The 13931-nt window shown below is 44.8% G+C and overlaps 1 protein-coding gene across 3 annotated transcripts in view; it reads right to left on the minus strand.

Moving 5' to 3' along the window:
* LOC119449354 (protein dachsous) overlaps positions 1-13931 on the minus strand; it is a 199696-nt gene that overhangs the window by 164200 nt on the left and 21565 nt on the right. For 2 of the 3 annotated variants that reach the window (XM_037712520.2, XM_049665182.1), the window contains exons 3-6: positions 13378-13564; positions 13056-13292; positions 11520-11768; positions 1820-2010 (exon numbers count right to left, since the gene is read on the minus strand). In XM_037712520.2, the coding sequence (XP_037568448.1) occupies positions 1820-2010; positions 11520-11768; positions 13056-13292; positions 13378-13564 (864 nt within the window). The remainder of the gene's footprint in view (positions 1-1819; positions 2011-11519; positions 11769-13055; positions 13293-13377; positions 13565-13931) is intronic. The other variant, XM_037712521.2, reaches the window with a different exon arrangement.

Genomic DNA, 13931 nt, shown 5'->3' on the forward strand with positions numbered 1-13931 from the left:
GCCTCTCTGGCTACTGTGTACGGGTGGGTCCTCTCTGCGTAGGGGGCTGTACCGCGCGATGTCGTGGTGCGGTCGTTTGCGAAGTGTGGACTCATCATAATGAAACTTTTGCGCACACAACACGAAACCACAACGAAGAAGTACACAAGGACTAGCGAAGTACACAAGGACTGCGCTAGTCCTTGTGTACTTCTTCGTTGTGGTTTCGTGTTGTGTGCGCAAAAGTTTCATTATGATGCCAAACCAACTAGCCCGCCTATCCGTTTTAATGTGGACTCACTTTTGATGACGACGTGCTGTGGGACCGCAGCAGCTATGACGGCAGCAGTACCAGTGAGGTCAACTCTAGTGACGATGAGTAGTCTTAGCAACCCCATCAATAAATTTCCCTTGTGTGAAATGCACTCGCGTGGTTTTTCTCCCTCCCCCCCCCCCCCCCAATTTTTTTTTGAGACATGCAATTTTGGGGGGGTCGACCTACATTCGAGTCGACTTACAATCGTGTAAATACGGTAAGTAGAGATATTTTCCTGAAAAAAGGAGGCTGCGGTCACCCCTCATCTTATTCAGCGGTCTTTAGCAGAATGTTAGTTATCGTCTGGCAACCTACGGCGTGCATGTTGGCGAATGCATAGCCAAAACTGTATCCACATTCAAATGCAATTGCTGGCATTTGTTTCTTGTTTTTGTCGCTGTGTCTTCTTGCACGTGTGAGTGCTTCTGATCAACCTCACACGTGGACACTTTGCTGAAGTGAATGGCAAATGGCCGCTCAGCGTTTCAGGCAAATGACTGCTAGGTGTTTCAGAAAAAGGGTGCGATATCAGTGGGTGTAATACAGTAGGTGTAATAGAGTAGAATCCTGTTGATATGTTTTTCAAGGAACTGCAGAAGAAAAACATACCAGCCGGGAAAACGTAACAGTGAGGAAGGCTGCAAATCATCATAGCAACATCAGAAACAGCTCTAAATGGCTGCCAGTACATCGAAATCTCAGCACTCGTACTATGACCGGAGACAGCGCATGCATGTATAATTAAGGGACAAGTACGGTGTTCCGTGACAGTGGCAGTGGCCCTTTTCAACTCTTGACACCCTTCGCCACAATGTTTTGCATAGGCTTCAACGCATAACACAGCTCTGCTGCGGCAAAGCTGACTAAAGAAAATCAGCAATTAAACAACGCATACAAGACCCTTGCCGGCCTCAAAATAAGTGCAGCCCTGCGTTCGAAGGATTTGGCCCAGCGTGTGTGTGTGGTTCCCAGTAGGTTTTAACCGATGCACACTTCTTTAGGTGCTTTGCCAAATGCTCCGTGCACATTTTCTCCCTATGTGCTTGTGCAGCGCCTGGCTTGTGCTACTTCGGTCACTTAACATAAGATACGAGAACATTACAGAATGGTGACATATCAAAAGGGAACATAATAATATACATGGGAGTCAATGGGATTTAGGTTAGAATTGCGAGAACACAACAGCGAGGAACCTATCAATGGGGTTCCACTATAGTACATTTCTTATTTGGGGTCCCCCTCGCCACTTTGTGCGGCTCCCCCTATTCCATTCTCCCAGTCATAGGTGTGGCCCAAGGCATCCCTTTCCATGCTGCCCTACCAAGTCCTTTTGTCATCTTGCTCTGTCTCCTTCTGTCCAGGAATGCAGCATTATGTGCAACCCTGTCTCTTGGAGACTATGGTATCCTAAAATATGTGGTCCATGTACAAGAAGGACAGCACAGTCTCACTACAAGCATTATAGCACGGTGTTGAGTACTGTACCCTTCCATACCACAACAAGTTTGGCATGCCAGACTGCACCTGTGTGTGGCCATAGGCAGGGGGCTGGGTGCCAGCCGTAGCTTGCACGTTCAGAAGCAGGAATGGGTGCGCCTCGTGGTCCAGAGGGCGCTCCACACGGATACTGCCCAGGTGGGTGTCAATTGAGAAGTAGCCCTCAGGATCGCCAGAGTAGATGGAGTAGCGCACCTTGGGCTGACCACCCCCAGCTGCTGCAAGTGCCCAGAGTGATTCAGCTGCTGCCACTCAGGTTTTGCAGAAAACACATTATGCACAAGAAAGGAACACCACGATAGAAAATTCATTTGTTGTTCAAAAATGACAGCCAGGAGTAAAAGCAAGAAGTACTGGTATCAGCATTGATACCATTATTGATGTAAGGCATATTCAAAATTCTTTACAAAGATCGGCGCTGAAACATAATCAACCTGACAAGCAGTAATGGAACAATGTATAGCCCTGAAACCTGTAGCTGATGAAACATACTCGTCTTAAAAATACTGCCATGTAGGGATGGGCGAATATAGGGTATTGTCGAATATTCGATCGAATAATTCTATATTCGTTATTCGCTTCAATTCGAATTCAGGTATTCGATATTTTCGAATTATTCGGCGCTCCCGAATAGGCAGCCAAAAGCACAGCCAGTACACATCTCGGAGGATATGCTTCACGTCATGGCTGCCACACATCAACCATAAATCATAAAGGCTATACATTTTTGCATTAAAGAGCCGGAATTGTGCGACTCAAAAGAGCAGAAACGGCGCTAGCGTACAACCGAAATGAAGCGGCGGAGTGCGCATCGCCATAGTCATCAGCGAAAATCGTATGTGAATGACAGCAACGACGGAACGCTTCGTGCCTATTTGTGCCTTTATTGCGTTTACCGCCGCACATAACAATGCGTTGGCCGCAGGATTTCGTAAAGCAGAACCGCGTGGCACGATTTCAGGCACGATTGACGCGCAGATGGTGTGATGCGCGCGTCATTCTGCCGCATGCCCAGCAGGACCCATCACGAAATCACGCGGCGCGGCGCGTGTGCGTCGGCCAATCAGAGTCCAGAGTGCAGTCGCGTGGCATTTTGATTTCTTGGTTTCGCCACCAGATGGCCCTGCTCTCCGCGCATCTCGGCGGAACCTCTTTCGCGGAACTTCTTTTTTTTTTCTCGGTAGAAGCAGAACTGACGCGCGCGTCGAAGGAAACACTGCTACGCGTGTTCGTTCGCACCTAGTGTTCACCCAAAATGGACAAAGCAACCTTCAACGAGGCCCTAAATAGTAGCAATCGCCTTCCTCTGCTCGGTAGTAAGCGGCCAACACTCGACTTTCTCCGTGAAGCTGTAAACAAGCAGCGGCCGCTTAGCATGCGGAAGGTTTGTGTGCGAAACCGCAGTTTTGCACACAATTTTGCTCTTAGAAATGAAGCTTAATAAATTAACTTTGGAAAAATTGTCGCTGTCTAATTACACGAAGGTTATTTTTATTGTAATGTTGTGTAATTCTAAAGGCATATTATGTATATATGTGGTAACAGAGACAATTCATGTCGTTGGGAGTTGTCTGGCAATCCGGAAAACGCGGTGCGAAAGCGCCGCTCGATTTTTTTGTGCGGGTGCTCGTGCGTCGGCGGCAACGTGGGCGTTTGCCGCGCGTTGCGTCGAAAAACGCGCCATGCGGTTCCAGCTATAGTCGCCATCCATGATCGCATTGATAGCTGCCGCAGTTTCTTCCGCAGCGGCTGCGGCAAAAAGTTTCGTTTTGACTCAATACGCAAGTCGGCTGCGTGCCTAAAAAGCTGCGTAGTGGCCATCCATGATCGCATAGATAGCGACCGCGATTCCGTCTGCAGTTGTTGCAGCAAACGGTAGTTTGTTCTGACTCAGTGCGTGCGTCGGCCGCGTGCCTGGTACGGCCACTCTAGCGGCAAAAACGCACACGTCAGCCGCGAGCGGCAAGTTGCCGCGCGTCAGCGCCTTGCCGCAAAGTCCACCGGACAATCGCATCTCGCCGCAGGGCAGCGCGATATGATCTCGCGCGCTCTCGGAACACGGAATCACCGTGAGCGAAAAGGGTGCAATCGGACAACGTCCAGAAATCGCTCCATAGAACCGCAAAAGACGACGATCGTCGATTGATAACTGGTGTTGGTTATAAATATGGAAAAGACGCTTAATTCTGCAGCCCATCAGGGAGCACGGCGCATCGTTGTAGGGAAGAGGGGGAGTAGGAAGTAAAGAGGAAAGAGAAGAGAGGTAGTTAGGAGGTTCGTCCGCACATGGGTAGGCAGCAGAGGCGGCAGGGACTGGCAAGGGCAGGTACGCTCAGCGGTATGCCGCTATCCCACTCGTCTCCCCGAACTCCACGCGCGGAGCGGCGGAGGTCCGGTTGTTATGGCTCCGTGACATTACCCTGGTCACTCTTGATTGGTTGTTCATCTCGCGGCACGCGGCACTTGCCGCAGAAATGGGAGACCCATTTCACGCGGCACCCGATTCCTGCCGCTTTCGCCGCGCGCGGCGTGACGCGTTGCTGCTCGCGGCATGACGGGCGCGTTTTTGCTGCTAGCGTGGCCGTACCCTAAGCACTGCAAAGTCGCCATTCATAATCGCGTCGATAGCGGCCGCGGTTGCGACAAACAGTTGTTTCGGTTTGACTCGGTTCAAAGCTGTCGAGGATGAAGAGCACTGGCCGGCTACATCGCGATGGACGTGCGATCTGTTGGCGGTCAGCTTACTGGCGAAAAAATAATCGGGATATGTGCACGGTAGTGCAAAGCGTGTCGCAAATGATGGCGCGCGCCGCGACCATGCTGCGAATGAAGTCGCGAGGCCTCGATCACCACTGCGAGAGCCAATCAGTCACGAAATGACGAGAATTGCAGCTTCCGCACTGCTTTTGTGCAAAATAGCAAAAGGATTTGCTCATTCATTACACTAATAAAATCGTGCTGACGTAATAAGCATTTGCTTATTGTTTTCTGGATACCCTGACAATTCGGCATTCGGATAATTCAGACATTTTTTTTTTCGGTCCCAATTAACTAGGTTCTTGTAATATGTGATATTTACTATTCAAACTATTCGATTCGAAATTATTCGACCAGATCACTATTCGCTTCGAATTAGCTTCGAACCTCAAATTCACTATTCGCCCATCCCTACTGCCATGTCATTCTAGCGATTGTTATTGTCAAACCATCAGACATAAAATTTTTATATCTGGTAGCTTACAGTACCACTTAAACCTCAATATAGCAAACTTCAATATAACGAAATTCTCAATATAACATAGTAGCTAACTTTTTATGATTTGCTGTCTATAGAGACTACGTATCTTGAATTTTTTAAACTCAATACAGTTGACTTCTGTTAATTCAACATGGGTTATTTTGATTTTTCAGTTTTTTTTATTTATTTATTTATTTTAGTACCCTAAGCACTTATTTAAGTTAGGGCATTACATAGGGGGGGGGATGGAAAAGGTTAAACTTAAATGCAATGTGTACAATGTAAATAATATAGGAAGACATTAGGTACAATAAAAGAATGATCTAAATGTCAAACAGCAAAAAACATACAGTTTATACAAGATCTAGTAAAGTGAAAAACGCAAACGAACTCAAAACACGATGGAGACAATCAGTCCCCATCAGAACATGAATTTCAAAAATACCATCGAAAAATATAGGTCGAAATACATTTCAGATGTATCACAAATACATATCAAATGAAATGGGAAAAATTTATACAATACTAAGAAAACACTGTTAAAGTAAATATTCAAGCATATGGGGGCTATAACAGGTCGATACACTCTAAAAAGGTTAGCAGTGCTGCTTGAAATGATAATGATTCCGTAAGCAAGACAATGTTTGAAGGTAGTGAGTTCCATTCGGCAATAGATAAAACTAGAGGCGAATTTTGATAAGCGTTAGTCCTGGCAAATATAGGTTTTACTTTATGAACATGGCCTGTGTGTGTCGAGCTGTGAGGAGCAGGTAGAATATGGGCTCGAGCGAATGGAATGTTGCTGTGGTAAAGGCTATGGAAGAATGACAACCGTGTTAATTTCCTGCGCATGTCAAGAGAAGGTAGATTCAGTGATTTCTTTAAGGCGGACACACTTTGATAGCTAGAGTATGAAGACAAGATGAATCGCACAGCTTTATTTCGGACTGATTCGAGTAGATTCATGAGTATAGAGTGATGGGGGTGCCAAATTATGGACGCATATTCTAAAGAAGGCCTGATAAGAGAACTGTATGCGTGAAGTCTGGTATCTGTGTTCACAAGGTGTAAGCGCCGTTTGAGGTAACCAAGTTTTTTACATGCTTTTGTGGTAATGTGTTCAATGTGGGCATTCCAGTTTAAATTGAAAGTAAGCAAAACACCTAAGTATTTGATTGAAGATGCTGAGTCAATAGTAATAGCGTGCATTTTATACTCGTCAGAGGTAAGTCGAGTAATAAAAGCAAATTTTACGTGTTTAGTTTTGGCTATGTTAATTTCAACCTACCATGTGTCCCACCATTTAGTAAGTTTTTTTTTAATCAGACTGCAGCACAGTGATGTCGGCAGGGTAGGTTATTTCACTATACAAGACGCAGTCATCTGCGATGAGAAGTATTTGTGAAGTAACATTAGTTGCAATGTCGTTGATGTAAATTAAATATAGCAGTGGACCAAGGACGGATCCTTGAGAAATTCCCAAAGTGACGTGAGTGCGGTTAGAAAAGCAGTTGTTTAAACTGATTACTTGAAATCTGTTCATTAGGAACTTCTCAATCCATCGCGTCGTGTAAAATTCAAGCTGTAGGTTTTCAACTTTCAGTTTCAGTCAATTATGAGGCACCTGGTTGAAAGCTTTAGAAAAGTCAATGAAAATGACGTCTGTGCAAACCAATTTGTGCCGGGAAATGTGAACATTGGTTATAAGTTCATATAGTTGCGTCTGACACAAGCGATTTTGATGAAAGCCATGTTAGTTATTCAGGAGCAGGCTATTTTCTTTAAGATAGGCTATAATGTGAGTGTGCAGGATGTGTTCCAGTAATTTGCAACAAATAGATGTCAGTGATACAGGTCTGTAATTATTAGGGTCTGCTGTGTCACCAGATTTAAATACTGGTATCACTAATGCTGACTTCCAATCTTCCGGCAGGCATCCCGTATCTAGGAATTGCTGAAATATTAGAGATAACAAAACAGAAGAGTAGTGTGAGGTTAATTTTAGAAGTTTAGCACTTATACTGTCAGGACCTGGGCCGGTTTTATGAGGAAGCCTGTCAATTGCATGAGTGACACCATGTTCCAATATTATGATGGATAAAAAAGCGAATCGAATAGATGTTGTTCAAGTATGTGAGTGTTATCAAGTGGCAGTTCGTTAGTGAAAACTGCAGAGAAGCATTTGCTAAATTGCTCTGTGCTATCTCGTGAGTTAAGCATGGCTCCATTTTCGGACTGGTTAAGGGGCAGTGTGATGGTTTTGGGTTCACTATTTGAAACTTTCTTTGGTTCTGTTTTGCATTTCTTAGTTGCGTTAAAACTTGTTCTGCTGGCCAAAACTTCTTCGGGTCAGTTTTTATCATATAGGGAAGTGTGCATTTGAAAAACTTGTCTTTAGCTTCGAGAATTGCAGTTCCAGTATGGCGCACTGTGGTTTTGTAATTTTGCCAGTCTTCTGGAGCATTTGTTTGGGCAGCTTTTCTGAACACTTTTTTTTTTTTCCTGTTCATGCATTTCTTCACTTCGCGGTTAAACCATGGATTGTTCTGCCTTGAGCTGATGGTTATTTTTGGTACAGAAACAGTTTCAACTTCTTTGAGTTTATCGCGGATAAGCACCAGTTATCATTTACCGTTCTGTTTTGAAAAGCGTTTGCAAAGTCGGCTGTAAATGAGGCTAACATAGCAATCATTCTGCCAGTGTCGGCGCGTGTGTAGTTCAGAATGCATTTTTTCACTTTATTTTGCTCGGCTGGTTTCAATGCAAAGGAACATTGCACCACCCTATGATCACTTAGTGGTTCCAGTCCATGTGTCGCAGCAAGGTCTGGATGATTTGTTAAAAGAATGGCTAGTACATGGTCACCCCGTGTTGGTTCGCGCACCACTTGAGTTAACTGATGAAAGTGCAAGGTTTGTAGAAAATGAGGACATTCCGATCTGTTGCTATTTGCTTTCAATGACAACGTCGACCACTCGATACCTGGATAATTAAAGTCACCCCCTAATATCAATATGCATTTTGGTTAATTCAATTCTGACCAAGGGTCTTCGCTGGCACGCCGATGCATTTCTATGGGCCCAAGCTTTCGTTATTTCGATCCTAAAATTACCCTTCACCAGATAATTCGAACTTTACCAGTCAGTACGCATGCGCCTGATCACCACCACCTAGATAGCACCACCTAGAAGGGAGTCTAGGTGGTGTTGGATTGACCGCTGTAGTGACCCGACCCCTTTAGAAGCAGCGTGTGCTTAGGTGACAGTGAAGGTGTTGAAAACATGTCATCTCCTGTTGAATATTTCAACTCTAGCCCGCAATGTCTGTTACGCTAATTACTCCATTATAACCCGCATTTTTTTTTCCAGGGAAATCGGGCAGGAAATTGCCTGCGCGGTGCCAATTGAATATGAAATCAAAACTGTATTTGCAATGTTCGTATTCTTTACTGTATAACTGTAATGTTACTGTATAAAGGTGTTTTGCAGTAAAGGTGGTTAAAAAAAAAAAGGAAAACATGCAGCAAAAAAACTGACTTTGGAAAACCGCCCACCATTGTGCAACACATAGTAGACTTGCCCATTTTTCTTGCTAAAAAATCGGGTGCACATTAGATTTCCATTTTGTTTAGGAGCGTTAATGTCATTTCTACGTCACTTTTATACTTTGGACGCGTAGAAAGTGGGTACACGTTTGATTCAGGGGCGTGTTAGAATCGGGCAAATACTGCCAAATGATTCAGCAGTGTGTTTTGGCGTTTTTTTTCTGCATGTTGATTAATTGATTAATTTGACCCACTGGATAACTTGATAAATTTTGTGGGTCCCATTGGGGTCTAATTAATGGAAGTCAACTGTATAACGAAGTGTGCTTATCCAAGATTTCAATATCACAAAATTTCACTGCCACCATGTAGGAATACAGTCAAACCCGAATATATCGAATTTGAAGGGAATCACAAAAAAGTTCAATATATAGGCAATTCGATATCTAAAATAAAAATGTTATAAAAAAATTTTTAAGGGGATTTTACTGCTGTTCGTTGGACACAATAGTTCGTTATTTGTGGGTTTGATATATCCAGGTTCGACTGTACCAAGACAATGAATGAAAACTTCTGCAAATGCAGATGGTTAAATGGTTGAATTACATGGGGCTGATTGGGAACACCTCTCTGAAATCACGAGGCATGCGACTAAGAGCCACCACCAAAGCAGAGCAGCATTATGTTTCACATAAAGTCTAAGTGCGATAAGATCCTATCACGACCCACGCGCTGAGTACTTAAGGTGCAAGTGAAAGCGTGCGAGGGTAAGCTGAGAAGGATGGTGGCCTGATGAGTGCAGTCTTCCCGCGTGAGCAAAGGGAGAGGGGGATGGGAAGGGAGCGAGCTCGTGGTAACGCGATCAAGCGCAAGGGGGGGGGCAGGTTGGCGCATGTCTCTTTTTCGAGCATGGCTGTGGCTCCGCATGGCTGAGAGCATACGCAGCCCACGTGCCCTGTTTTAGAGGTAATTTGCTGCATGTGCAACTGGGTGAGCTGAAATGGCGTGAAATGGCGCTGTCTTCCCACATGATTAGTGCTGGACGTTGGGTAATCTCGAGTTTCGGAGATGCGTTGAAGTGTGACAGATGAAGCATTCGCTCCCCGCTGCCAGCGCTTCTCACGTTAGCGCCATCCCACTGTGGGCGACACCATCAGCCACAAGGGTGGAGTGGACACGAAAGCGTGGCTGGCTTCGCTTCGTACCGCCGATGTGAAGATTTTGACATGTGTACTTGCTTATCCTTTTCTCGGGGACTGCATTTCGCCTGCTAAGAACTTAAAGTTACCGCTCAGCGCAAGACGCGCCTGCATGCTTGGAACTTACTCGAACTATTGTTATTCTTGATTCTATCTGTTGTGTATGCTCTCACTGAGCCTTGTGTAATCTAACTGTACGCGCGACACGAATTGTGTAGCACTTTCTGGAAAGCATGCAAGCACCAGCGATTATGCTGGAACCTTCGAGTTATGCATAAAATCCAACGCGCTTGGCTCGCAGATCAAATTTTCGCCGATCGCCGACTGTGCTTGCCGCTATCGTTGTGCTTTGAGTGTAGCCTGTTTTCTGGGCACAGGTTCACCCAATAAAGAATTAGTTTCATGGTTCACAAATTTTGCTACTGTGTTTTTCAACGTCACTACAATGTGACATCTGGTGGTTGTTAGAGGGTGAAATGCAGTCCCCGAGAAAAGGATATATTGTTGCGTCCAAGCACGTAAAAGGGACGTGCGGATCAAAAGGAGGAAGGAAGAGAAAAACTACAACTGTGCAGCGGCCATTCCTGCTGTTCGTAGCCTGCTGTTCCTGCTCTCGCACGCCTAAATAAACCCCTTTTCCTCATGCTTGTAACAATACATATACAGGGTGTTTCAGCGAACACTTTCAAAAATTCTTAAATGTTGCCTGTGGCAGATAGCACAATTCTAGTTCATGAGCTGGTCTACTCGAAGAGGCGGACATTACTTGCACAAGAAATTGAAATGCATAATCGAATAAATAATAAAAATTCACTAATTAAGTTTTTAACTAATTACCTGATGGCCCATATTGTAATTTAGAAAATGTAGCCGTGGAGTTCGCAAGGCGGATCCACTGGGAACGAATTCTCGGGATGACACCAGTTTCGAGATATTAATTCGCGAACTTTGCAGAGAAATGCATTGGCGTTCCAGTTATGTTCTTAACAAAACGTCGCTTTATACATTGAAGCACAAAATTAACTGGAACTCCAATGCATTTCTCCGCAAAGTTCGGGAGTTAATATCTCGAAAGTGGTGTCATCCCGAGAATTCGTTCCAAGTTGATTCGCCTTGCTAACTCCACGGCTACAATTTGTAAATTGGAATATGGGCCACCAGGTAATTAGTTAAAAACTTAATGAATGAATTTTGTTAATTAGTCGATTATGCATTTCAATTTTTTGTGCAAGTAATGTCCGCCTCTTCGAGTAGATCAGATCATTAACTAGAATTGGGCTATCTGCCACAGGCAACCGTAAATAAATTTGGAAAGTGTTCGCTGAAACACCCTGTATATATAGTTTAAATGTCCTGGATACCATGAGTCTTTTGACCACAATGTGTATTTGTGTGTGTGTGTGTGTATATATATATATAAAAGAAACACTAAACGATCTGGTGTCCCAGTACAGTCAAACCTTGTTATATGAAGTTCGATTCAACAAGAAATATCTACTATTTCTTACAAGCATACATTCGTTACAAGCTGATATAGGCAAGAAACATTTTAAGCTTACTTCATTATATCTGTGCTTGTTATATTGAAGTATCATTAAGTGTAGCAAGCTTGAGATGTCAAAATGCAGTAAAGAGCTCCTATGCAGCATTTCATGGCAAGCAGACACAGAAGCCAAATAACTACACTCAGAACTACAAAAGCAGCTGATACAGAAAGCTGGCTCCAGAAATGTTGAAATGACTCACCAGGGGTCCTAGCAGCACCAGCAGCAGCAGCGGCCACAGTGCCAATGACAGTACTTGGTGCAGCATCTTCCCGCACCTGGAAGGCGTAGCGTGGTCGCTGGAAAAGGGGTGGCCGCTGGCCCCGACCCAGCACACTGACGTAGACACGGGCATCGAGCAGCGATCGCAGGCCCCCCCCGTCCTGTGCTGCCAGCCGGAGCTCATGCAGTGGCTGCGACCTTCCCAGGCGCCCAACCACCAGTAGCTCCCCTGCGCATGTGCCAATGCGGCTTAGCCAAGTGTTCCAGCATTATCTTCATCAAGCGTGATGTCAATGTGCCGTGTACGAAGGTGCAGCAAGCACCCTATACTCCTCTGCTTCATACATAGCAGGCAAGGCTGTGGTTGCAGTGCAGTTGCTTGTTGATCTGCAACACTTTCTACTTCATATATTACAACTACAACTCATAGATGCAAGTTTATGTCAAGTTACTACATATTATTTGTGCATGTTTGTGCTTCCAGTTTATGGCGTAGTATGTTCTGGTCGCGAACGCAAATGAAGTGCTGTGGCCACTGGTCACAGGAACATGTCACTCCACTCATTTGGTGGTAAACAGGTTCAGAAACTTCAACGCCTTTCATTTAACGAATACATCATATTTCGTGACATAGAAGTATACTTAATTTTACATCGAATTACATGATGTGTGCCTATATCTTTCTTTCATATGTGATTCACCATTTTATTAACGCAAATGCATGCAGCGAGATACTCCTCAGCAGAGCCACTTGATTACTAATACTTTTTCCCATCAGACAATCAATTCATTAACAGAACAACCATAAAAGCCTGCATACATATACATATATTGCAGGCCAGATTGAAATACAAGGGGCGATTTCAGTGTTGCGAAAAGAGGGGACGGAAACACATTCATACTTAAAAGGCAACACTACAAAAGACATCACTTTTGAAAGCCAAGTTCGTCGCAAAGGTGATATGGACCAATTACATGACAATGTTTAATTTTCTTTCCCCTCTTGTAAATAATTTGCAACATCGCTCTTGCATGAGGTGGGGAACTGACTGAGCCACAAGAGTGTTTATATTTATTTGATTTTACTTATTTTGCCCTGAGGATGTAGAGGGCTGAGGGAGAAAGCTACATTACAAGCTCTCGGCCCCTGTGGTGGCATACAAGTGGCAGCCCACTAATTAGAGATTTTTCATCAAGCACAGATGAACAATAACAAAATATGATTTCACAAAGCACGAAACAAACCACGTAAAAATATGTTGATAGTAATATGATATTAACAATAAAAAGAGCATACACATTTCAGTGAATAAAGAGAAATGCATTATGGCACACATCACCTCTATAGAGAATACATTTAGTAGGCAGAAAGTTCATTATTGGTATGTATTGCACCATGAAATTTCCTATTCCCCACCCACACCACACGTGCTGCCTATCTTTAGAGAGGTCAGAAAGATAACTAGTAGCAAAAGAGTAGCTCCATCAACTCCCCAGGCTAGCTTGGGTAACTTACCTGAAGTGGGGTCAACTCGGAAAATGCCCAAATCATTGCCACTGACAATGTGATACGAGACGGTTCCAAAGGGCCCAGAGTCGGCATCACTGGCCACCACTACGGCCACAGGTGTGGTAGCAGCCAGGGTGTCCTGCTCACGAAGGCTCACATTGTACTCGCGTGGGTAGAAGATGGGCCGGTTGTCATTCACATCCCGCACGTACACCTTCACCATAGCCATAGTGCTTAGGCCACCTGCAGCACACAGAAACAGCCAAGTTAAGCGAATGAAGGACATGGAAAGCCACCCACATCATCAAACCACTGGCTAACTAGATACCTCGATCAGTCGCAGCAATGGGGATCTCGTAGGAACTCCTCTGCTCCCGGTCAAGGCTGGCTGTCAAGCACAGTTCCCCAGTGCTGGGATGCACAGCAAAGTGCTGTCGGAAGTCACTGCTGGCTCCACCACCCAATGTGAAGTTCACCATGGCATTCACGCCGCAGTCAGGATCAGTGGCTGACACCTGGGTGAGTCACATCTGGTACTTGTAACATGTCGTGTCTTTCTCATTGTTTAACTTTTTGTGGAAGTCTGAAACACCAGCACCGCAGACTGAGCATGCAATAAAGCTGCATAAGGAATCCGCTAAGCTTTTACGCCATGCCGACTGCAGCTTACAGGGCCGACACTATTCCACTTTGTCACTAATAAAAAAATGTAAAGGTCATCAGAAATCTATACATACATACCTGCCAACCTCGCAACATGAAAATTCGGGAGACCGCCGCGCGAGGGGAGGGAGGAGGTCAAAAAAGTATTCACTCACCCCCCCCCCCCCCCCCAAAAAAGAAAATGTTGCCGCCGTGCGAAACGGCGCACGTGGTACAGAG

This window comes from Dermacentor silvarum, chromosome 4 (genome assembly GCF_013339745.2).
Source record: "Dermacentor silvarum isolate Dsil-2018 chromosome 4, BIME_Dsil_1.4, whole genome shotgun sequence".
In the NCBI taxonomy this organism is placed as follows: domain Eukaryota; kingdom Metazoa; phylum Arthropoda; class Arachnida; order Ixodida; family Ixodidae; genus Dermacentor; species Dermacentor silvarum.